Genomic DNA, 27,329 nt, shown 5'->3' on the forward strand with positions numbered 1-27,329 from the left:
GATATCACAATGCATATGCTGGCTTCCCTACCACACAATTGTTTTGCATCCATGCAACACAGCAGACATTAAATCTATGCAATTTGGGTTTTTTGCATCTGGGCTATTCATGGACATCAGAAGGAAATGCTAATGCATTTGGGATGCAAAGCATTGGGGCTGGGAGCAGGTTGATGAGGTCTTGATGTACATGGGTGAACAGAGAGACTCAGTTGTTGGAATACTTGGGGAAGATGTGGGGTGTTGGTATCTGGGAGTAGGGCCTGGAGCCTGGGAGTACTGGGCTGATGCTTCATACTGTGAATTTGGGTAAAGAGTAAATGTTGGTTTGAGGAAAGAAGAAAGCACATTATAATCAACTGCCTGCATTGGCTTCAAGTGTGATTGAATTTTGTCCCCAGGTTTATAAATTCACACGATTGGAGTGCTTTGTGCTACATGGACTCACAATCATATCGTTTCTCCTTGCTTTAGAAACATTTTCAGTGAGCTTCATTAAATTTATTCATAAGGCTCGTGCTTCTTTTTTGAACATAGATATTATCCGAACACATTGAAGCACAAGCATTTTATTAGCCCATTGGTTATGAATTGTGAAGTGTAAGGCCGGTTTTATGGGAAACATGTCCACTATGTTTGGAATTTAGACTTCTAACAGCCAGTAAGGTGAAAAGCTCTCCATATTTTCATTTTATTCTGTGCTTGAATTCAGGACTACTTGTCTTATCTGGACTTGAATTGCAATAGGAAAGAGCAGTGTCATTCTAGCCAAGCTAATTAGCCATTGCTCCTGATTTTGTTGCGAGAGAAACAGAGTTAATAAGCAGGATTTTATGGCCTGCCAGCCCCAAAACAATAAAGTCCCACCTGAGGTCAATGGACCTCCCCATGGTCTGCCCCTCGCCTGCTTCAATTCCCATGGAGGGTGGGACAGTAAAATTCCGGCCAATCTGTCGGGTCAATGACCTTTCAGCAAAATGTTCCAAAATTTACACATTACTTGTTGCTGAGTTTCAGGTAGGAGAATTGTTCCAGAACATACTAGACATGTATGGTCTCCCGCTGAGTACCCTATTTCAGTCCTCGTCCCTTCCTGCAGATTATCTTGCTCTGAGTGACTCTCCGTCGTGCTGTATTCCAAGGGCAATGTCTACTTGTACATCTACACCTTGGCTCAACTATTCTGTACAGATGCCTTGGAGTCAACACACAGTACCAGAACACCTTCTACATCACTACTTGTAAACTTTGGCAACTTGAAGCAACTGTGAAAAACACTGAACACTTCTTGAATCATAGCAACATTGGGAAGAGACCAACCAACAACTAACCTATAAGTACTTGATGATCACTTTAAGTAGTGTTGCTGAGTACATCCTTCTTTCTGAGGTACATATGTTCATCTGTACAATATTTAAGAGGAAGTGTTAGACAAAGTGTTGGGCTCCATAATGGCACCATTGACACAAATCAATATTGCACAATAAATGACTGACCTGCTGGCTCTGCATGCTATATTTCTGACTGACATTCATTTTGTCCTCTGTCGCAAGTTCTAATTTGGAGCCATGTGCAGTTCACCCTTCAAGTGTGCATGCGTCATACAGGCACCATTTTCAAACTCCAAGGCACTTATCGTTCCCAAAAGAAACCAGCGCTAACGATCCCATTTTCTCGCCGGATATAAAACACACAAATATGTACTGGAAAATAAATTGGGTTGTTTCTTTGTAATGAACAGTTGGCATATTGCTATTTTTCAGGAGATGAAACAGGTTCTGCAGAGTAACGCTGTGGCCTATATTAACCTATTCAAACCTGTTGTGGGAAACGGAACACTGAATACGGTTGTGTCAACTTCCCTTCGGCAACTGGCGACTGATGTTATAAATACGGTAAGCCACATTCAGCAGATAACCAAAATACTATGTATGGTGATTTATTTTTGTGATTTGTGTGCAGTGAGCAGACTGGCAGATGTTGTAGTCAAAGATAATAGCTTGAGAGCAGGACTCGGCCAGTTGGTACAACAAGGCCTGTCTCCTCCATGCTCTCTCTTTTATCTGTGAATTTGCTTCTTCTTAATAATGATGTATTTTCTCCTCTGCCAGTCTGTATTGCTTTTATTTTGCTGTTTTGTTTCTTTGGGTTTTCTATCAAGTTCTAAATTTTTTAATTCCTGTGTTTGTTTGTGGCTTTTCTTAACTTTTCGTTCCCTCCAATTCAACAAAAGGATCCGATTATCAAATCCAACTCTAAGCTATCATAATTTGCTGATTAGGCAAAACATCAGAGACACAGTCTGAAGCATAAAGATTTGTGTCAGCATATGGACAGCTTATGCAATCCAGCAAGCAAATGCAAATGACATGCGAGACCAATAATTGTCAAGAATTGCATGCAGTTTGAACAAATCAGGGGACATAAGCATACAATGTAATTGAATTAATGTGGGGAGATTTGGAAAGGAATTTGTGATTACCACTAATCAAATTAAATGCTCACACAATGTGGCAAAGTAATTTTGAAAGATAAGAGAATGCTAAAATATAGACATACGCAGAATATATGAATATAAACATGGAGGTTATGCACAGGCTTTACAATGAACTGCTCATACTTTGTGATGGAATAATGTATGTTAATTGGATTGCCATTCCACAAAGGCAAAAACTTCCATTAAAAAGGGTACAAAAATGAGCAATATGGCTAATCCCAGTGCAAGTGATAAAGTATGCAGAGAACCTGTAGAGGGTAAGGTCTAAAAAGGTGGCTGTTAAGGAGGGACTTCAGTCCAGTATACATATGGCTTCCAAATTGCCCTCCTGTTTTTTCATCAAAATTCCATTCAATTCATTTGCATATCACTGCGTGTAAAATCTGCCACGAATCAACAGAATTGACTCCTTTAAAAAATATCTTTGCCGTATTTAAAAGTGGCACTCGGCTGCAGTTTGATTGATACTACTGAAAAGGACTTAACATTTAAAAATAAAACAAATTTTAATCAATGTGGTATCCATCACCTGAGAGTAACTCAGTTTAAATAACTGAAATTAATTTTTAAAATGTATGCGGGGCCATTTTCTAGTTATCCCGGTGCTTGTAGAGCAGGCAGTTTCTTTGTTATATAGAGAAAAAAAATCAAAATGTGTCTCTTTGTTTCCAAAGAGAAAGGATGAATTTTTGAGCTTCCTTGAAGGTTCATGGACTGGAACAATTAATGGAGACTTGCAATAGGATTGATTCTGATCTGGGGGCATGTCCAGTTTGGTGGCGAAGACACCAAGGTATGGCCTCATTCATTTTCAGTTATCTTGAGGTCATAATTCTTTCCACTTTGATGCTGACTTATTTTTTATGGGCTGCCAGAAAGAGGTTCAAACAAAACCAAAATAACTGCTGTTTGATTGGCTAACTTCCATTCCAACAATGTATTTTCAGCCTTTAGATCAATCAGAGCAGAGTTCGATCTGTTGAACCTGCCCCCCCAGTTTTATCTGCTGGCTTTTTCGTGATATCTTATTATCTCTATTTCCTAAATAAACATCTATCTCTACAGCTCAATTTTACATCAGTGGCTTGTCAGGATGTTGGATTCCATATTTCCATTACTCTTTGTGGAGATTTTTTTCTGAAATACTTCCAACAGTCTTGGATAAAATTTAAAGATCATGGGGCAGAAATTGAACCGTGCAGGCACAGAATGGTGACCTTAATCTCTGGTTTCTCAATGCTGTGTGTCTCATGCCCCAAGGGCAAATGCAGCTAGATTTCATTGGCGAGGGGCGGGGGGGGGGGGGGTGTATTGCTAGCCCCACCTTCCTCCCACACCATCCATTGCAACAGTCAGCCAGCAACTGCTGCATCTAAGAAGAAAGTCCACCCTGCAGTTATAATATGCTGCTGATGCCTAAACACACTGAGAATGGGACTTCCACCCCTCAGTGTGGGAACAAGTTCCAGGCTTGAGAGCTGACAGCCAATCTGATTGCACAGTAGCTTTAGTGGTTCCAGCAGTGCCAGAACACAGTGGTGGGCAGTGTGGGACTGCAGGTACACCCATGCAGAACTTCAATAGATCCCAGAACCAGGTAACTCCCTTTTTAGAGGCCAGGCAGGGATGAACAATGGTGAGTAATATCTTGGGGAGGGGGTCTCCCCAATGTACACAGAGCATCTATCGAATTATATCCTCCTCCTTCTTTTCCACCTTTTGATCACTTATGTTTAATAAACGGCCTACCTACTCCAACTGGCCATTGACATTTGAACTCGCAGTACTGATGGCCATACCCTACCAGTAGCTATCAAAGTTACTGTGGCCTTGAAGATTTCTGGACTCTTCCAAGGATCAGCTATAATCCTTTATGGTATTCCTCAATCAGCAGCACTCCTTTGCATCTTGTTTGATGCAGAAATTTATACAATTTCAAATAGTTGAGGCCTCACAGACACAAAGGACAGTGGAATTTGTTTGCAGTGATGGATTCCCACAGGTGCGGGATCATCAATTTAATCCATATGGCTATTATGGCTGGGGAAACAGTGGCCTAGTGGTATTATTGCTAGACTATTAATCCAGAAATTGTTCTGGGGACCTGGGTTCGAACCCCACCACAGCAGATGATGGAACTTGAATTCAATAAAAAATATCTGGAAGTAAGGTTCTACCGATGACCATGAAACCATTGTTGATCATCTGGTTCACTAATGTCCTCTAGGGAAGAAAATCTGCCATCCTTACCTGGTCTGGCTTGCATGTGACTCCAGAGTCACAGCAATATGGTTGACTCTCAACTGCCCTCGGGCAACTTGGATGGGCAATAAATGCTGGCCAGCCGGCAATGCCCATGTCCCACAAATGAATAAAAAAAGGCACTAAATGAGATTCATTGACAGGAAAGGTTTCCATTCCCTTAACGTTCATCTGGTAAGAACACATAACAGGTGCTTTATGCATGTGTGTACTCATTATCCAGGCAGCTGCCAAGACACCTTTATCCCTTTGTAGTCCGGGGTGCTTCAGTTCTTCATGCCATCACCAAGACCCCATGAATGCCTTCTCAGGGATGAGTGATATTCCTTTACGTGATGTCGAGGCATGGAGGCACACTGTTTTCTTCCCCTTTTCAATCTCTATTGACTGCCTCTGTAGACGATCTGACTCCAATCCAGTCTCAGAAGTTCACCTGCGCTAATCATATCTCATGTGCCTCTCAGACGGGGACTAGAGGCAATGCTAAACAATGATATTGCAAAGCTGGCCAATATGGCCGGATGTGTTGGTAAGATATGGAGCCTTCAACCCAGCAGCAACAAAACAGTCTCAAGTCTATTCCACTTCACGATGCCAGTGCCAAGAAGGAACCCAACATCTCCTTGAATGACAAGAAACTGAATCACAAACAAAATCCCATTTATCTTGGCGCTATCCTTGACTGAGCACTGACATCCAATAAACATCTGAGTAAGACAACTATAAAGATGAAAATGTGAAACAACCTTTTCAGCAAACCTGCTGGTTCTTCATGAGCTGCAGATTCTCAAACCTTAAAGACCTCAGCTCACACTAGTCTTGTAGCTATCCAGCTCAACACAACAATGCGTGTCATCTCAGGTACCCTCTGATCAACTCAGCTCCCCTGGTTCCCAGGTCCTGAATAATGTCCCGCTTCCTCACATAAGGACAGATATTGTAGAAGAAAACTTCTGGAAAAAGTTTACATCAATCCAAGCTTGCTGCTACTCAAAGACCTTACCAATCCACTTGCAGCTCACCTCACATCAAACTGTAAGGCTAAGATCATTGTGTCATAGAATAGCAGCAGAGGCACTCTGGCAGCAGGAATGGAACCAACACTCTGCCATTAAAAACCACTTCCTCATTACAGGTCCCATAACCTGCCCACCCGGCTTCAACCTGGCACACCAACATTGGGCACTTCTTGACTCTCACTGTACTGGCCAATGCACAGTGCGGCCTTGCAGGGAACCTGGATTGAAACTATGGTGCATCCCAATCAATGACATCATTGAAGACAAGATTCAGTGGAGGACTCAGAGAGCTCCATTTAGCCACTGCTGAAGCTATTGCCTGGCGAGGTGATTACTGCCACATTAAAGACAAAAATTGGGTTTCTGAAAATGTGGCTCAGGTTTCTCCATCAGTTAGGTGGCATCCTGCAGTACAATCTAGCAGGGCCCTCGTGCATTGTGGTCTGCTGAGCGCTCCGTAACACGGCGGAGAGGAGTGGGGTACCAGATCAACATGGTCTCCTGGAAGAAAGGGAGGAGGAAGATACAGAAGAACATGATGTCCATTCTATGCAGGCAGGTGGTCAAGGTTAGCTCAGGAGTGGAAGTGCTTCTCAGGAAGATGTAAATGTTACAACACTTCTGATCCAGGCACATTTCACCTGGGTGCTACTCATCCAGCAGGACTGCATACTCTTAGTGTTCACTTTACTTTGTGTGAAGATACCCATAAAACACAACATTTATTGCTTCCATTCTTAGACTGGCCCAGATTTTCTTTTCTTAATGGCAATGGGATATTTGCTGCTTTTGAGGGACACAGCAGCATTACAACTTCCAGCGAGTTCTCTTATGCTAAGATCCAGAAGTTGCATGCGCTCCACAGATAATCACACTTATGGTCCTGCCATTCTTATTTGAATCATAGAATTCCATTTGGCCCATCGATTCTGTGCTGACCACAATTCCACCCAAGCCTTACTTCCATAGCCCCACACATTTGCCCTGTTAATCCCCCTGATACTAAGGTCAATTTTAGCATGGACAATCCATCTAACCCGCACATCTTTGAACTGTGAGAGGAAATCTAAGCATCCGGAGGAAACCCATGCAGACAGGGGGAGAAAGTGCCAACTCCACACACACAGTGACCCAAGCCAGGAATCGAACCTGGGTCCCTGACACTGAAGGCATCAGTGTTAACCACTGGACTACCATGCCACTCTTTAAACTGCTGGGAACATTATTTCACAAATCTTGCCCAGATCACCATGATTCAAGTATGGGGCCCACAAGCAATTAGTTAACCAAAAAAGGGTGAACTGTGTATTTAAACACTTGCTGAAATGCTTATTGATCAATCCTTATCAGCGGCACTCTGATAATTTGTTTAGTGCAATCTATTATAATTGATTTCATTTATGATCAATTTTGGAGCTACATTGTTGTAAATGTGTTGCTATATTCACTGCACAGGATTAAGTTAAAAACGATTGACTTGAAAATGAAACAACTGGAAAGTTTATAAGTTTATTTATTAGGGTCGCAAGTAAGGCCAACATTAACACTGCAATTAAGTTACTGTGAAATTCCCTTAGTCGCCACACTCGGGGCCTGTTCGGGTCAAGTTCACCTAACTAGCACGTCTTTCAGAATGCAGGAGGAAACCCACGCATTCACGAGGAGAATGTGCAAACTCCACACAGACAGTGACCCAAACCAGGAATCAAACCCGGGTCCCTAACGCTGTGAAACAGTAGTGCTAACAACTGTACCACCATGCCACCCATGGTGCCACCAGGCTGCCGATAAAGTGGATATTGGGCTTCCTTCGAGCCAGGAGTAAACCAGTGATCTAAGGATGTCAGTTTGAATTATCTACAGTCATCCTCTCTAACAGCTGAGCTATTAAGGAGAGCACTATTAAAGTGCAAACAATATTAAACTCCTACAATTTGTGTGACTGTTTCAGTGATGCTGAATTCTTTTATACAAAAGGTAATGTTGTCATTGGGAGAAATGATTAGTAAGAGGTACTGAGATTAATTGGGTGAAGTAGGAGAAGAACAAGAACTTGCATTATGTAGCACCTTTCATGATTACGGATTTTTGTCAGACTGTACTGTATTAAAGCTCCATCTCCCGGGTTGTCTGCTATCGTGACAATGTTTGTCCATTAATCTCGGGGTTTGATTTTTGCTTATGTACAACATGCATTGGTACAGCAGCCAATGGTGAAGTCAAGAAAATGGGGTATGTGCAAAGAAGCCAAAATTGTAGAGGAAGTTGAGGCAGGTGAAGGTTATGGAGGTAGGGTGGTGGGCCATTAAAGACGTTGAAAACAAGGGTGAGAATTTAAAAATCAAGGCACTGCCAAACCTAGAGTCACTATCAGTTAGCGAGCACAAAATTGATGAGTTAAAGGGACATGTTATGAAATGGGCAGCAGAGCTATGGATGACAACAAGTTTACGAAGAATGAAAAATGGCAAGCCTACCAGAAGAGAGGTTGAAGTGTGACCTGTCGTGTAGTGTAAGGGCTGAGCTTTTTATTACACTGCCTTCTCTGTTGGGGAGGTGTAAATAAAGTTAGTTTAATAATGGTTGCCTGCAATTGGGTATGTGTTAGCCTTACTTGGTGGAACACAACAGAATGAAGATGGGATGGAATTTTATTTTACGTTTCATTTAAGAAACTAAGGGCTGAAGAATATTGTCTTATTTTGTGAACTCCTAAAATTAATTTTGAGGATGTTTGAACAATTTGAAGGATTGCTGCACATCCACATTATATTTGGGTACATGATGACTTAACAGGGTACGTGATTTGGGGACAATGGAGAAATTCGACCTTAACAAAGAGAGCATGCAGGTGCAGGTACAAATGAAGATTACACGTTAGACGAAGTCAAAGGAGCTTCGATAGTGAAATAGGCAGGTGTTTCAGTAGCCACAGACATTAATCCAGGATGGTGTGATGCAGGATCAAGGATATCACTCAATGGCTAAAGAGCACCTGGGAGGGGGAGGGAGAGGGATTGGGGGAAGAGTGGGGGGACAGGTGGTGGAAATGGAGGGGAACAACCAGCAGTCATGGTCCACATCTATACCAGTGACATGGATAGAAAGGGGGATGTGGTTCTGCAGTCAGAACTTAGGGAGGTCAGTTGAAAATTATAAAACAGGAACTCAAAAGTAGTAATCTCTGGACTATTCCCAGCCACTGTGTGCATTGAGTATAGAAATGGAAGAATAGAGTTGATGAATATGTAGCTGGAGAGAGTGCAGGAGGGAAGGGTTTAGATTCTTGGGGAATTGGGATCAGTTCTGCAGTAGATGGGATCTGTACAAGTTGGATGGGTTGCAACTAAACAGAACCAGAACCAATTTCCTTGGGGATGATTTGCTAGTGCTATTGGAGGGAGTTTGAATTAACTTGGTTGGGCTGTGGGAATCTGGAGGTAATACTACCGATGTGAAAAGAATATAATCAGAGATAAATTGTCCTAGAGTAGAAAATAAAAAGTTATTAGATGGGTTCAGTGCAAGTGGGAATGTAGTATTCGAGTTAGAGTGCATAAATGAGATTGTGATAAATGAGATTGCGATAAATGAGATTGTGTGTTGCAGATGCAGATAATCACATGGAAATATGATTTTGTGATGATAACAGAGACCTGGCTTAAACAAGTGCAGGACTGGGTATTAAAGATTTTTGAATAAAAAGGTGTTTAGGAAAGATAGGAAAGGCAGAGAAGAAGATGAGATGGCTGTATTGATTAAGGAGAAAGCTGCCGTGCTGTAGAGAAAGATATGTCAGAGGGGTCAAGGACAGAATCTATTTAGCTAGAGCCAAATATCAAAAAAGTTATAATCTATTGGCCACAAACTCATGGGAAAAATGTAGGAGAATGAATTAGCAGGGAAATTACAGAAAAGTACAAAAATTAAGGAGTAGTTCTAATGGGGGATTTATTGGGATTGTAGTAGTGTAAAGGCAAATGGGATGGGAGTGGATCTGGCCTGGGTAATTGGGATTTAGGATAAGCAGGCAAAACAGTAACAGAACATTAAAGAAGATCAAGTGCAGTCAAGCTATTTTCCCACAAAGGAGAAAGATGGGGCAAGCAACTCCAAAACTTTCTGCATGAAGAAAGAGGTAGAGATTAAGATGGAGCAGAAAGAGTGAGTTTAGGACAATTGTCAGATGAATAATGTAGTTGAGAATTAGGCTGAAGATAGAAGGTTCAGGTGGGAATGAGAAAAACGAATATGAGAGGCAAAGAGAAAAGCGGCAAGCACAAAAGATTGGGTGGGATTGGGTGGTCAAGTATAACATAGCTGAGCCACCAAATAAAAAGTGAATGTATCCACTTAATATAGGGAAGCTTGAAGGGATTTTCAGAGCAAAAGTGACCAATGAAGAAACTATATAGTAAGTCAGTGCATATTTGATAGGCCATATGGTCTCCTCCTGTATTGTAGGGGTTCTACGGTGCTGTTTTGATCCACTATGATCCCAAGGCACTGTTGGTTTTAGCATTTGATGCCACCCCACAAGGTTTAGGTGTGGTGTTATCACATACATTGAAAGACAGTGTGGAGAAACTTATAGCAAATGATTCATGTCCTTCACAAAGTCAGAGCAAAATTAGTTACAAATTTAGGAGAAGGCATTATCATAAAAATATATTACAAAGTTCCACAAATATCTGTACAGTAGAAAACTGATTTTGTTAACTGACCATCAAACCCTTACAATCGTATTAGATTAAAAGAAGGGACTGTCATTCCTAGCAGCAGCAAGGCTTCAGAGATGGGCACTGATCTTGATGACCCATCAGAACAATATTAACTAATGTAAATCAGCAGATTATGCAAATGCAGATGTCTTGTCGAGAGTTCCCATGGTGACTTGTTCATTTTTAGCCACTGAGTTACCTGTGAATTACTTTCCAGACACATATGACATGCCGGTGTCTGATAGAGAAATTAGTGAAGAAACCCGCAAGGATGTCGTGTTCAGCACTCAATTATGTTATGAATGGCTAGCCTAAAGAGTGTAATGTTGAGAAATTGCCAGAGTGTTTCACACACATAAATGAACCATGTCAACCAAGGCTGCCTCTTGGTTTAAGAATCATTATTCAGCCAAAGTTTAAAGACAGATTGTTCAAGGAACTTCCTAAAGAGCACACAAGGAGATCCTGTAATAGAAAAGCAAAATACTGTGAATGCTGGAATCAAACAAAAACAGAAAATGCTGGAAAATCTTAGCAGGTCTGGCAGTATCTGTGGAGAGAGAATAGTGCCAACGTTTTGAGTCCGGATGACCTTTCAACAAAGTGTCATCCAGACTGTAAACATTGGCTCTATTCTCTCTCCACAGATGCTGTCAGACTGGCTGAGAATTTCAGCATATTCAGATTCTATGAGAAGCTATTTTTGATATCCAAAGGTAAAGAGTGATATTGAAGAGTTTGTGAAAACCTATGAAGTGTCTCAGAATGAGAAGTGATTCAACCAAGATTTCTTTCATTCCATGATCAAACAGAAGAAAACATGGCAACAAATACAAGTCAAGTTTTTTGAAACAGAAGGGAAGGAACGCTCCTTAGTTTTGGCCGATAGCTTTGTGTCAAGTCTATGCCCGATACCATGAGTGACCAAACTATTGAGGTTTTAAGAAGCTGGTTTACAATTTATGGATTGCCAGAGGTGTTGGTGTCAAATCCATGGTCCACAGTTTATGTCAGTGTTACAATCTCTGTAGAGCCATGAATGTTGAAAGGGAAATTCAGATGCAATCTTTATTATATCTCAAAAAAATAAACAAAGCAGGCCCTACTAACCAAACACTGTAGAATATAAATACAGTTCCACTTTTATCTCCTAATTCCTGTGATTTCCCTTATATATTATGGTATCTTGAGTATTCAATTACTTCTCCTTCTGGAAAGAAACCAGGAATGCCACAATTCTCAGCAATTCACTTTAATTTCTCCTTCATGACCAGCTATTCTCTGAGATATGAGATTTAATGTGGGCCCTTTCATTAGTTTTTGGTTCAACAGCCCTCGAACTTTCCTTCAAACCACATGACTATGAACTACTGAGCTCAAGCTTGGGCATCACTGCGTTTATGCTCAGTGATTTATAAACTCGGAGCACCCATGGTTCCGAATGGTTCCACATACATTGTCATGGCTGCTTTCTCCCAGTTTGATAACTGCCCTTCACTATGAGATTTACAGTTCAAGCATCATAGATTATCTAAGATAGGCAATTAAAAACACTGAAGCAATTTTAAGGTATTTTAAGTTTATTAGGAAGCAACAGGTTAGTTAGACTGCATTAGCTAAACAGACAGGAATGATATGCAACCTGTGACAGATGAGAGCAGATTACTGATCCCAGAGGATAAACAGATGGTTAGCACAGAGTGTGTCAGAATCATAGAATCCCTGCAGTGCAGAAGGAGGCTATTGGGCCCATCAAGCCTGCACCAACCACAATCCCACACAGACCCTGTCCTCATCTGTTTACCCTGCTAATCTCCCTGACACTAAGGGGCAATTTAACTGGCCAGTCAACCCAACCTGCACATCTTTGAAGTGTGGGAGGAAACCAGAGCACCTGGATGAAACCCACGGGGAAAAGGTGCTGGAACAAAATTGAACCCAAGTCCCCAGCACTGATGAAGCCAGCCCTTGCCTCTGAGAACTTGTTAATGTATTTTATTTCTAGGGGCTGGCAGTTTATCCTTTATCAATCACTTGTTTGAACCTTTCTAAACAATGCATACAAAACAAGTATCTAAGATGTCAGGATGGACACCTCTATCCTGTTCATCACTTTAGCTCGAGGTCACTGACGATGAATTGTTAGACACTGTATAGATAAAGGGGTTTATACAACACCATCCAATCGACTTAGAAACAGCAACATGGAGGTTTGAACCAAGAGACCTGAATCCCCCACTATCAACAACCATAGGATTTACATCCCATGGTACTAAAGGAGCTGACCATAGAAATAGTGGAAGCATTAGTTGTCACTTTCCAAAATTCCATAGATTCTGCAACAGTCCTGGCAGATTGAAGTGTGGAAAATATAATCCTGCTATTTAAAAAGGAGGGAACAGGGAATTACAGACCAGTGAGCCTAATATCAGTAGTGGGGAAAATGCTAGAATCTATTAAAAAGAATGTGATAACAAGACACTTAAAAAATATCAACAAGATTAGACAAAGTCAACATGGAATGATAAAAGAGAAATCATGGTTAACAAATCTATTGGAGTGTTATGAGGACATAACTAGTAGAATAGATAAGGGAGAAACAATGGACATGGTTTTCAGAAAGTGAATAGTGTGTAAAATTAAAGTACATGGGATTGAGTTTAATGTATTGGCATGGATTGAGAATTGGTTAGCAGACAAGAAACAGATAGCAGAAATAAATGGGCCTTTATTGAAATCCTGTAGGGATCAGTGCCTGGGCCCCAGCTGTTCACAAAATGCCTCAATGGGCTGGATGAGAGAGTCAAATGTAATATTGGCAAGTTTGCTGATTTAGTTTCCTCAGTGTAGAGAAGACTAAAGGGGGGAAGTGAATACTGTGGACCAAACTGAAGGAGGTGCAAGTGAAATGTTGCTTTGCCTGGAAGGAGTGTTTGCGGCCTTGGATGGTGAGGAGGGAGCCGGTAAAAGGGGAAGGCATTTCACCTACAGCAATTACGTTGGAAGTGCCATGGGAATGGGATGATGAGTTGGGTTGATAGAGGAGTGGACCAGGTTATCATGGGGGAGTGGTCTCTTCAGCGGGGATGGGGCAGTGAGGGGAAGATGTGTTTTGTGGGGGCAGCATGTTGGAGTTGACGAAAATGATAGAAACTGTTGGAGTGAAAAGTGAGGACAAAGGGAATCCTATCCTGGTTTTGGGAGGGAGGGGGAAGGGATCACAGCAGAGTTGCAGGAGATGGGTCAGACACCATTGAATGCCTGTTAACCACAGCGGGGGGAATTCTTAAGGAAAAGTCAGAGATGTCAGAAGTGCTGTTTTTGAAAGTGGCATCACTGGGACAGATGTGACAGAGATGGAGGAAGTGGAGAATGAGATGGAGTGCTTAAAGGAAGCAGGGTGTGAGGAGCAGACCCCAAGCAGGGATACTGCATCCTCTGGCTGTAGGGTCTATTACAAGGGATCACAGTCACAGGATACGGGGTGGCTGTTTAATGTTGGGATAAGGAGAAACATCTTCCCTCAGAGGGTGGTGAACCTGTGGCGGCCAAGTCACTGAATATATCTAAGAGGGAAATAGATTTCTAGACTCCAAAGTCGTAAAGGGATATCGGGAGAATGGCATTGAGGTAGTGGATCAGCCAGAATTATATTAAATGGCAGAGCAGGCTCAAAAGGCCTAATGATTTATGCCTGCTCCTATTTTCCATGCTTTTATATTTCTGTGAGGGTAATAGATACCCAGGCACATCACCACCTGGAAATTCCCCTCTAAACCACTCATCGTCCTGACTTCATGTGGAGATGCCGACGTTGGACTGGGGTAAGCACATTAAGAAGTCTCACAACATCAGGTTAAAGTCCAACGGGTTTATTTGGTAGCATGAGCTTTCAGAGCATTGCCCCTTCATGTGGTGAGCCAATTCACTCACTCAAACACATGGAGAACATGCAGACCCTGCACAGACTCACCTGATGAAGGAGCAGTGCTCTTGAGAGCACATGCTATCAAATAAACCTGTTAGACTTTAACCTGGTGTTGTAAGACTTCTTACTGTGCCCATCCTGTCTTGGTAATATATCGCTTTTCCTTCAATGTTGTTGGGTCAAGATCCTGGAACTCCCTCCTTAACAGCACTGTGAGTGCACCTGCACCATTTGGATTGCAGCGGTTCAAGAAGGCAGCTCACCACTACCTTTGAGGGCAATTAGGAATAGGCAATAAATACTGGTCTAGCCAGCAATGCCCACATCCTTGAACCAGTAAAAGGAAAAACAAAAAACAAGGAAGTACTTCATTGGAGAGACAATCTCCATGGCAACATAGCATACTGTGGATGTTGCCTGCAGAATGGTAAATTAACTATCTTTTAATTTCAAAAGAATTCTTTGATTTTGGGACTCATATGAATACTTACTGTCTCTACTGGAATTAATAGCCCTCTTTCTGGACTTGCTCCTTTTTTTGAACAAAGGGGCTGTTAGCTTCTTTGACCTGGGAACTACATGAATAATTAAAATCCCTTGTGGAATGACTGTATATTTCCTGTCCCTAACAAATTTGGAGATGAGTCATTCATTGTTTCAGTTATCTTACCTCCAATTCTGACCTTACTAAATTAACACAGGTTACTCTTTAAACTATGATTAACCCAGGTCTGTTTACCAGTTTCTCAACCCAACTGTTTCCATTTATCTACATTTAAAAATCAATTACTGAATTAATACTTATCTTCTACAGTAATGCTAATTGTGAAATCAAATAGTTACATCAGAAGGACGTGAAATATTTCTGAGTAAGAATGGAGTCGAGCACATCTTAATACCACCACATCACGAGCATTGAATGGTGCTGCACGAAGAACTACACAGATTGCGAAGAAGTCTTTGCTGAGTCTTTGCTAGGTTATAAATTAGACAGTTATTTCTGAGGTTTGGTTTGTTTAGGTCTGACATCAATAGCAAAGTAAAAGAAAAGCAAGACAAAATGAAGATGAGTCATGATACATGAAATTTAACAGGGTTCAGTGTTATTCAGTTTAGATTTATTTATTGTGTCACAAGTAGGCTTACATTAACATTGCAATGAAGTGACTGTGAAAATCCCCTAGTCACCACACTCTGGCGCCTGTTCAGGTACACCGAGGAAGAATTTAGCATGGCCAGTGCACCTAACCAGCATGTCTTCCAGACTGTGGAAGGAAACCGGGGCACCCAGAGGAAACTCATGCAAACACAGGGAGAACATGCAGAACCCACACAGACAGTGACCCGAGCCAAGAATTGAACTCAGGTGCCTGGCGCTGTGAGGCAACAGTGCTAACTATTGTGTCACCATGCTGTCCCAAGGAGGTCATGCTGCAAAACAATCGAGATGATAAGGAGAAATATTTGATTGAAGTTGTTGTAAAGAAGCTAGGTGCATCCATACATCTAATAAAGATTGGATGAAGGCCCTATTAGTGTTTGCTTGAAAGAGGAAATCTGACAAAAGGAGAGCTTGGTTAACCCCCTATATTCCAAATTCCTCCTGCAATCCAAAGTGAAAGTCAAAAGAAAACTGCAAGTTTACTGGTATTGCCGAATCCACCAATTGAGCAAAGTGAGTCAGACTGATGAAAACAAATCACTCAATGTCACAGCTCCAAACATTAAGTTGATAGTCAACAGTCAGAGATGTTAAGAGAGTAGAGTCAAACTAATGGAACTGAAGTAGATTCCCACACAGGAAGAGAAAGAAGTCTGATAGGTTAATTGAAATTGTAGGAAGGAAAAAGAAGTAAGTTACTTTCATTGTTTCTTGTTAAATAGTGATATTTCTGTTAAAGACATGCTGGAGTTAAGGAAAAACATTTTTTTACAAGTCAGTTACTCTGGCAGTATCGATTATAAACTTAATTGTGATCACAGTAAAAGCAAATATAAAACCCACATGTTAAGTTACAGTTTGATTGGTATTGGTTTAGTCACAATGTATTGTGGGAAATTACATACATGTACCATTTTGCATTTTAATGTATAAGTTTTTTGATGGAATTGTGAGGGACTGTAAAATATTATACAAGCTGAACATTTTGTTACTATAATAACTCCAAGAGACAGTTGTAAAGGAACCGTGCTTTATTGCACAAAATAAAGCAAAACCACAAGCCTATGGTGAACACAAACAGGTCCCAAACGGACAGTACAATAATGGACCCACTCAGGGGCCTGCTTATACAGGGCTCAGTATATGGGCTCCACCTCATGAGTTTATTACCAGTCTTCAGGGAGCTTGTATTCAATGAGTCTTACAGGAAGGTCAGTCAGTGATTCCCCATGCAAGTCATGGGGGTTATCATAGTTACACTGCCCATTTTATTGCCCTCCTCTGTAGAGGAGGTGTAAATGAAGTTAATCCAATAATGACAGCATGCAATAAACCCACAGGTTGAGGTTTATTTCAGTTAATTATGCAATATCATCAATAAGTGCAGTTCCTAATTCCGGATTCATTAGTGTTTGTTATTATTTCCTTTTCCTTTCACTGATGCACATAGTTTCCTAATTCCACTAATAATATCATAGTAGATATTTAAAACAGTGGGCAGGATTTTCCAGCCTTTCCCGCTGGCAAGGTCTTCTGGTCCTGCTGAAGGGCAGCAGTTTTCCCGTCAGCAGGACTTGTGTACCAAGTAAAACACCTTCGGCATAGACAGGACCCGAAGATTCTGCTGGCGGCCAATTGCAAGCCCCCTTCACCACCAGAAAACCCACTGAGGGGGATATCAACCAATGCTAAAAAAAACAATGAAAGCATGGTTAAAGACAAACAAATTATTCTTTTATGTCTCTTAATTTCATGATTCCTTTTAAATCATTTAATCATTTTAATGCTTTTTTTAATGCTCAATTTTTGCACATTATTATACTTTTACAGATAATATTAATTTGTTTTATGGCGTTCAGTTCAGTGGATTTTTTTTAATCTTGCAGTTCAGCAAAATCTGTGTGCTATGTCAGCACTTCAGGCAGTATTGACATATTCCACCAGTTGGTTGGGCCTCTTGCTAAGACTGCTTGTCAAAACATTTTTTTAACTTTACAGGATTTACAAAATGTAACCCAACATTCTTATTACAGCAGGCTGAACGTGAAACTTGTCAGGTTTATTGACATGTGGGCAGAGATTCAGCTGCTACAATCTTTCTGAGCACAACACAAATTACACGTTTCGTAATTTGCTTTAACTCCTACCAGCAGTATGTTAATGTGTTACCTCATTTTGGTCTCTGGTGTTTGGAGTAGAGTTTTACAAAAAGTTAAAGAGCCTAGAAAATAATAGTTTATATGGAAAGTCCTGTTAATCTGGCGGTTCATGCCAGCGGGTTCTCCGTTCCCGCCAGCAACGCACCCATGCCTGTGGGTTTTCCACCAGCGTGCAATTCCCATTGACAACAGCAGAATAAAAGAATCCCGCCACTAGCAAACAACATGCCACCTCCTACCGGCAGGAAACACGTAGCTGGGAGGCCGGAGAATCTCGCCCATGATCTTTGGATGTGAAAAAACTGTGTACTTTTTTCTAAGAACCATTAATCTATTAACTTAACTCAGTTAAGTCAAATGGCCAATTCTGGGAATTTTTTTTAATTAATGAAGAAAACATGATCAGGGCTATTAACTTTCGGGAATGCACTATTTTGAACAATGTGGTCTTTGTGAGTTTGACTTTGTTAGTAATCACCAGCAACTGACTGAGGAAAATGCATGAACAATGCTAAACTATTTAACAAGATACTTAATGAGATAAAAAGTATGTAAAGTTTTATTAGTGAAGTTGGATAGTATGTACATTTTGTGCTTTCTGATTTGGATAAAAGTTTGATAATCTAGATGTGCCTACAAATCCTGAGATATCTTCAATTTTGCACAGTTTATTTATAATTCAAAGTTGTTTTTGACCCAAAAATTCAAATATCCTGTATTTCATGTTAAGCAAATGCAATAAAATGGCACAGGAACCTTGTATGAGTAATATAAATTATCCAGTAATTCAAATGAAACAACTTGGAGTAACAGATGTAGACTGTATTGGCAGCCCTTGTATTTAGTATTAATAGAATTGCAATCTTTGTTGACATCAATGTTGATGAGACTGTTCCTTCTGCCACAGTGTCATGATGCATATGTCCTGATTCCTGGAATGGTTAACCATAAACTATGAGAAGAAAATCAGATCAGATGGTTTAATAGGAATAATATGGCAAGCGGCAAAGGACATACAGCTCAGACTGTCATGCCTTAGAAGTTTGCTTCGGCATTAATCATTATTTGCAAATATTTCATACTGTGAAATCTAAAGAGTTGACAGTATTATGCAGAGTCACTGGAGAAGTTACCAAGATATGTCATTTGCTGCTTGGAACATGGTATTTTAGGTTAGTATTTTATATTCTTTTCATGAAATTCCAACAGTGCAGAAGGAGGCCATTTGGCCCATCAAGTCTGCATCGACTCTCTGGCAGAGCAACCTACTCAGGCCCTATCCCTGGATCACCATTCATTTACCCTGGCAATCCCTCTAATTTCCACATCATGAGACATGAAGGGGTAATTTGGCGTGGCCAATCAACCTAACCTTCGCATCTTTGGAGTGTGGGGAGAAACCAGAAGACCTAGAGGCAACTCATGTAGATACAGGGAAAATGTGCAAACTCCACACAGTCATCCAAGATCGGAATTGAACCTGTATCTTGAAGCTTTCAGAGAGAAAATGAGTTTCAGAGCAGCTTGTAGAAGTCTATGTCTTCAAACAATTGGAGCTAGAACTGAAAAGCTGTTTTTCTGCTTCAGACCCAGCTCCTCCCATTATCCACATCTCCATTCCATTCCTCTAATCAAAACCCCAGGGGACCTTTTGTGTAAACACTTGCAAGGCTAAAATGAGTAATGTTCCTGCTCTCCCAGCATCAGAACTGCATTCCCACCAGATATGTGAACTGCCTGTAGAATAAAGCTGAATTTTTAAACATTCCCCTTAAACAAAAAGAACAGATCTATATCAATTGCACTATGATCATCGTAAGTATATAGAAATATTTATTTTTATGATCTTTAACTTTAGACCTGCACTCATACTTCATAATTAAAATAAAGGATTCCATAGGCCTTTTATAGAATATTTGATTGGAGGAATACCAATGCGTGCTTTGTCCTGTCCACTATTTTTCATTAAATTGGAAGATAAAGGTTTATCAGTAGCACCAAGTCTTGTGGCCACTGTAGAAAGAAAACTCTTTTGACACATTATGATTTGTAAATAGATCTGATTCCCTGGAATCCATTTTGGGTCCTGAACTTGAAATTCTGTAGCAGGAGCAAAGTAAACTATAATCATACCATATTGGTGATTTTACTACATTTGAGAGTTCAGTTAGTATGTGGAGATGTGTTTTTTTTATTCTTTCATGGGACATGGGCATCACTGGCTGGCCAGTATAGTTGCCCTTGAAAAGGTGGTGGTGAGCTGCCTTCTTGACAATGGAGTGGCTTGCTAGGCCATTTCAGAGTCAACCACATTACTGTGGCTGTGGAGTCACATGCAGGCCAAACCAGATAAGGGCAGCAGATTTCTTTCCTTAAAGGACCAGATATATTTTTCCGACAATCGTCAATGATTTTGTAGTCATCAGTAGATTCTTATTTCTAGATATTCTCATTGAATTCAAAGCCCACCATCTGCTGTGGTAGGATTCGAACCCAGGTTCCCAGAACATTAGCTGAGTTTCTGGATTAATAGTCTAGTGATAATATCATTCGGCCATCACCTCCTTTTTGTATGTAGCTTTGTCATTTGTAATGACATGTGTCATGTTTATCGAATTGTGCAGTAGTGCATTTCAATTCTATCTTCTGGTGATATGTAGCGTTTTAGAAATGTATCTCATGGATTTAGTGTCAGTGCTAACACACTTCTGGCGCGCCGCATGCTGACATATGAAACACTTCGTCATCAGAACAGCCTGAGATGTTCTCCATCCAATGGGGGCAATTTTAATTTGGTCACCCTGGTGGAAACTGAAGGAATCAGATCAGTCTCATGTTTTACAACACACTCAATTTTATATTTGATTGAAGTCAAATAGGTTCGGTTACAAAGATTTCTTGTTGCTGCTTCCCTACTGTTCAACATTGACATGTTTCTCCATTGCTTTCACCAATCTAGTAACAACCTAGTTTAAACACAACAATACACAAGGTACACAGTGAGCCTAATAATCTGGATTTTTTTTCAAGATTTCCTTTCATTGCAACTCAACAGTAGAGACCAAGGAACCTTTTCACAAAATATTTGTTAACTATTGTTGCAATAATTTCTGAGAGAGGAGAACTTTAAGAGAAGTGTTACAAAGTGGACAAATGTTTCGATTGTGCAAAATCGACAACTTAATACTCATTTTCTACAGAGCGTGAATGTAATGGAATGAGCTTCTCCTTCTGCGCATAAATTTGGAAGCTGACAGCTGCCCTTAGGGCAAGATGAATTCAGTTGGTGAATAAGGTAGCACATGAGTTTGAAGATTACATAGCTGCCTGCCTGAAGAGATTGCACATGGAGCAGTTTCGCTTTCGTCATTGAAGTCTTTTGTAATCAATTAAACCAGTCTTTATTCGGGATCAATTTAAATTAACTGTCTCTGCAAAAAATAGAAAATGCTGCTGGTAGGACTAAAGGGGCAATGGCTAGATTCTGTTTAATTTGCTCAGTTTTAATTATACCAGCAGATGCCACATGTTGGATCCACTGCATTTCAAGCTTGCAAATCTTGCTTGTTCCAATTAAAAGATTTAGTGTAAAATTAGGCAATAGAGCAGGGATTCAAAAAAAAATTCATGGTGATTTTTCTTTTAATTACTGTGAGGTTAGTGAACAAACAATTAAAATGTTTTGATTATATTAGATTGTTAATATAGCCTGTGTCTGTATTTTACCTGCTCATCACATGTTATGTTCCCTATTTAATGCAATTGAGGGAAAATAAGAGCAGTTATACAGTTATACATGTTGCAGTTAATTTAACTCTCAGTTCTGATGAAACACTAATTTTATTGTAATAAAGTGGGCACTGTTGTAATTATTTAATTACAAAATTTAAAATATAACATCAAAAATCACACAAGCCCTGGTAACCCAAAAGGAAAAGCAAGTAAAATGTTGAAATGCCCTGTACTAGTCCCAGTTGGATTTCCATTTTATGGTACGTATACATGACCAGTTTGGACAATGCAAGTTTATTTCCAAGTTTTAATGGTTTTTCTTTCTGGGAATATTAAATCATTTGATCCTTAGATTTAAAAAGTGGGGATAGGTGAGGTGAACTGTTATAGTCCAGACATTTCAGTGAGCAGTGAAGTAAGCGGCGGTTGCTGTTGATGTCAAGAAAGATTGCCCACAAAGAGTTACCAGGTTTTAGAGCGTGGATTTTCTCTATTCTGATGTGACTTAGAATTGCTGCCATCTGTTGCATCCAACAATAGGACAGACAGCAGGCTGTTGATCAGCCAATCTGTTAGAAGAATTATCACAGACAGCAATGTTGGAAGTATATATCAGGAATTGTACTTCGCACTTCAGTCATTGTGTAGAAAGTAAAACCATGATTGGGACAACAAGTGGAGGTGACAGAGAACTTGAATACTATCAACTCAAATTCTTTTCATAATTTTAAAAATCATGTCATTTTCAATTGTTCTTTTGAGAGAATGAGACTCCATTGGTGAGATTTTCCACACAACTGTGAATGTGGCCTGCCATTGATGGGCAGTGGGCTCTTCTGTTCCTGCCTTTGTCAATGGAGTTTGCTGTTGAATGCACCCCTTGCCACTGGGAAACCCACCGTGGGGGTGCACATTCGGCAGGACAGGAAGATCATGCCAGCATAAACTATGAGAAAGTTCTGGCCTATGTTTCTAAAATGTGTTTTTTTTTAGGCCCAGAGAGATAGTTCAGCAACAGAAATTGAATACTTTTGAAAAGAGAGTCATTGCTTTTTGTCCTGCATTCATCAGGGTAAATGCAATGACACCAAATAGGATCGCCAAGCTCCTGGATAATTTTAAAAAATGCACAAAGTGAACATTTTCTTTTTGTTTGAAGAAAGTGGGTCCCTGCGTATGAATGTATGTCAGTTCTAACAATCGTAAATAAGCCACGTTACAAACTCAACTGATTATTTTCTATTGGTCATTAATGTACCTATTAGCATATTCAGCATTGTTCAGAAAGTGCTGCCCAATTGCAGCATCATGCTTAACAATAGACATTTTGTTTTTGGTTTTGTGAGCGTGGGCTAGTTGAGTACAGTCTGTTCATTATTCTCTGCTTAATAAGAATAACTAAAGGAACATGAGGCTTGATTTGATCAGGCAATCATTGGGACATAAAGCCTACGTACCTGCCACTGAAATTCTCAATTGTGTGGTCAACGGAACATCTTTTTGGATTGACAGCTTTTTGTTAGTCATTTGCACCTATTAGAAGTGGCATACATTTATTTACAGGAACACTTTTTTTTTTAATTTCCTGGGAGGTTAGGGAGCCTATAGTTCCCAATTCCTTTCTCCATGACAACATCTCTGCCAATCTGTGTCGACTTGTGAACTCATCAGTGCCCTTTTCTCCTGTAGTATGAATTGTTGTGACCATTTAAAATTTGACACTCTTATCTTTGCCATGATGAGTGCAAGATGAAAAGCTTTAGCAACACCTCCCTATTCAGCAATATTCAAATTATTTTCTGGAAGAAGGTAGGTCACGCATTTAGAAAGTCTGACTTCACGTTTTAATCTCTACAAAATGTTTAATCACCATCTCATTACAAACAGGTATAGACAGAATTGGACAGCAGGTTGACAATTAGTGTGTTATCTTTAGTGCTGGGAAGACCAAGTCAATACCTCTGCTGCAAGAGCTTGCCCACCCAGCTTCCAATACTTGGTAAGCACATCTGCATTATGCTTGGAAAAGCAGTTGATAGAAGTGGCAGCAAAATCAATAGTGGATTGGATATGTTCAACAAAGATGAGTTCCACTTGTAATAGTCAGCCAAGCTAATATTGTTCAAGTTTCTTTCATTCTGTTGTTGGGCTATGATTGTCCATTTGTCAAATTGAAGAGAGTTCCTCCCAGACACACAATACCTGCATAAATTGGATGTGAACTGTCCCGGCACTAATATGTTGCTCTTATTTTACTCCCAATGCATACCAATTTATATCTTATAGTATTTTGTCTTTTTTTAAAGTATAATAGTTATGGTTTAGCTCTTATTATTAAAAAGAGTTGCGCAAATCAGACTAGCTGCTACATACATAATGGGCAGAATTTCAAATGTTAATCCCTGCCGAAATAGTGGGACCTGTGGCAGTTCAGGAATCACCGACAGCCTTCCATAAGCCACAATATTAGTGTCCCCAACCAGCCAAGGATTGTGACTGGGACCATATGCCAGATCTGGTCTTCAGCGAGATTTAATTGCCTGTTTGTATATTCAAATAACTTCCCAACATCTGAGGTGGTGCCCAATCTGCTTTCAGACCTGCCCGGGTAAAACCTGGAAGAGTGCAGGATGGTCACATGTCTTGTTTGGAAGATTTTAACCCTTGCAGCCAAAAATGTGTCTCCTTGGCAGTTAATCTTCCCCATCATTCAAGAACCTCAAGATTTCATTATTGCACTTGACTGAAGCACCACTGTTGTCTTGTGTAATAGTTTCTTAATGTGCAGAACCACCTCATTTTCCACCAGTTCACTTTGACTTTATTTCTTTAAAAAAAGTACTTGTGTGAACTTTATTTTCCCTATTTAGTCTCATCTCTTTTGTCTGATCTATTTCAAACGACAATGATTGGGTCTTTTCTCTACCACATTGAATCCCTTAACTGCAGTGAAGTGATTATGTGCCATTGCATGAAGTAATACTGTGTTGATATTTTTAGCCTGGAATTATAAATTCTGCATAAATAATACCTATTGCTGCATCCCAGTTTAAGGTGATGAGATATTAAACTGTGAATAAAAACACTCAGTCACTACACTTGTGTGGCAGGTTGTAGCAATGATCCAGTGTCCAATTACCATCTCATTACGTGTTAACTCTCCAAATGTTTCAAAATGTTCCAATAGGCAAACATCACCATAAATAGAGGCCAACGTTGCTCTTCACCTTTTCTGCTTCATCTTGCACTGCCTCATTTTATATGAAGAATTCCAGTTCTAAATTAAATTTTGTGTTTTAAGTTGATAAGTAAAATGAAACCTGTTTATTTTTCTTCCTTTTTCCGCTACCAGGATTTGAATTAATTTTGTGACTATTCATGATGAAAGTCTGAATTTGTAAGAGACTTATACATATAATGCCTGCCATGACTTATTGGGTAAATCTAGATGTCCTTTAGGTTTTCAGAAATTGTCGGTACGCTGCCTGTGATTACACAAGCAAATCAATATTTCAAATCCATACTCGTGAAGCCAATTAAACACGTCAAGCCGATACAAGCTTTCTTCTTTAACATTCCAAGCTTTTGGTTGGAATTTTCACCATATTGCCCAGAGCAGTCTTTTTCCCTAAATCACCTATTTCACTGACAATTCCTATCTGTAAAGGCTGCATAAGGATGCCAAGGTCAGTGGAACATAAGCATCAGCAACTGACAGATGGCTGTGTACTCAAGAGAGGCAACCATATTACTCACAACAGCTTTATTCATTCACAGCATTCACAGTCTAACAATAACGCCCCAACTCACTTCATTGAGAGTGTAACTGAAGTGCTGGCCTTTTGAAATATTACTTCCAACTTCTCGGTTATGATTCAACTTGGTTGACGTTATTAATCCCAGCACCATCAACTAGTTTGAAAACATGGTGATTTTATTTTAACTGTAATGAGAATGTGGTTCCTCAGTTGGCGTTTTTGAAATCCTATGTATCATATGATATTTAAACAACAAAGTAAAATTTAAACATCTCTCATTTTTGGAGACAGGCAGCAACGATAGGTCGGTGTGAGAAATCAAAGAACTGTGCCAAATATACTAAAGTTAGTAAGAAGTTATTATAGGATTAGTGACTGTTGGAGATTCAAAAAAATACAGGCTGTTATTCACCTTGCAATTTAACCTATTTATTTATTTATTGTTTTCAACAAAACGCTTAAGCTATTGTTATGAAATAAGACCTGCATTGTGAAGAAATTAGATCTAAAAGCGTTAGGAGTACTTTCAGTGAATGTGGACGTGTTTTGTGGCTGTTGTATTGAATACACGTCTATGTGTGATCATAAGGATAAGTTACTGACCCCTGTGTGATGGGAATGGGGCCGGGGGAGGGGGTAAGTGGTGGGTAAAAGGGGGAATTAATAAAATGCCAGGGAGCAACACCAGGACATCCTCCTGATTCAGTCCCACCATCCAGGAGGATTCCCAGTGGTGGGAACAGCAACAACTTGGCTCCCTGCCAAATAGATGAAGGCAGCCAATTTGAAAAATTAATGGCCCAATTAATGGCGGTTTTCCAGACAGCTCGCATTTTGCCAGTGGTGGAGCATACCCCTTGCTGCAAAGGGGAGGGCGCCAGCTGCTCGGAGGCAGCCTCCCGCTGATTCTGGGGGACTTGGGGGGGGAGGGTGGCGATGTGCCCCAGGAGCTGAAGGCTCCAGAGCACAGGGCGGGGATAGCCACCGGCCGCAAGTGACCCCAGTGCTGCTGCTGTAGGAGTTCCACCGTCTCCTTCAGACCCTGCGTGTGTAGCCCACGTAAAAGTTATTTAATTCACAGCTCCCTTTCAGTGTGTCTCCCCGGTAGCCTTGGTAGGATCCATCTCTGTCAGTGGTCCTACTAAGGCTTCAGAGCTGCCAGACCTCTGATTGGGACAATGGCGCTGAAGGTCCGACTGCCAACTTTCATTGACCAGCTCTCGCTCCCACCGACTCTTAATTTCTGTGTCCTGGCAACATAGCAGGGTGGTCTTGCCTCACACTGGAACATGTTAGCCACCCAAAAACTACCCCAACGACATGATATGTGGCAAAATTCTCAGTCGGAGGATGGGATTTAACAAGAAGAGCCTGGCTGCTGACAGTGGGACAGTAAATGGATGCCACTTTCCCCTAAACATCAGGAGTCACAATGCACACAATCAAAATGCAGATTTTAAATTTGTGCAATGGGAATGTGTTGCCCATGCAATCACATGGTGGGGGATTGTTCTCAGCACGTACATAGATATATTTATTCGGTTGGCCATTGTGTTGGTACATTCTCATCTTGCACCATTTTGTTTCACATTTATCGGTCGTGTTTAATGTATGGCACTGAGGGAAATCTCACCTGTGTAGGCGACAGTATGGCAGTGTGTTTGAGGTCAGTCTCTGTTGGATGCGCATGTGTGTGGCATTATATTTTCAAGGCAATGCAACGTGACTGAGCATCAGCTTTCCCATGACTTTTCAAGCAGATTGGCCAAGGTCACTGGTGAGCATGAGAAGGGATATGCTGTTTGTGCAATAATTGCCTTGGCAATGAGGCCAAGGAAGTAGAGAGATGGCTTACGATGTTTTCACTTACTTGCATGTCAGTGCAAAGCCAGTATTCCTGAGGGAAATCACCTTCTTTCATGCCATGTGCTATGGAGCTGATTATTATACCTCATAATCTCAGGCAACCCAATGCAGAATGATTGTTTATTAGCCAACACATTGGGAAAGCATAACCTCAGAGAAGGGCCTCTGAAGAGCCAGCCCAGCTGAAGAACCATACAATATTTATAGATTGTAAGTAACATAGGG

General features: G+C 40.6%; 1 protein-coding gene across 1 annotated transcript in view; it reads left to right on the forward strand.

Annotated features, from left to right (window-relative positions):
- naaladl2 (N-acetylated alpha-linked acidic dipeptidase like 2) overlaps positions 1-27,329 on the forward strand; it is a 527,121-nt gene that overhangs the window by 314,784 nt on the left and 185,008 nt on the right. Inside the window, exon 8 of the mRNA XM_080185612.1 lies at positions 1,764-1,895. Coding sequence (XP_080041738.1) covers positions 1,764-1,895 — 132 coding nt within the window. The remainder of the gene's footprint in view (positions 1-1,763; positions 1,896-27,329) is intronic.

This window comes from Carcharhinus amblyrhynchos, chromosome 3 (assembly GCF_965287045.1).
Source record: "Carcharhinus amblyrhynchos chromosome 3, sCarAmb.v2.hapA, whole genome shotgun sequence".
NCBI classification, from domain to species: domain Eukaryota; kingdom Metazoa; phylum Chordata; class Chondrichthyes; order Carcharhiniformes; family Carcharhinidae; genus Carcharhinus; species Carcharhinus amblyrhynchos.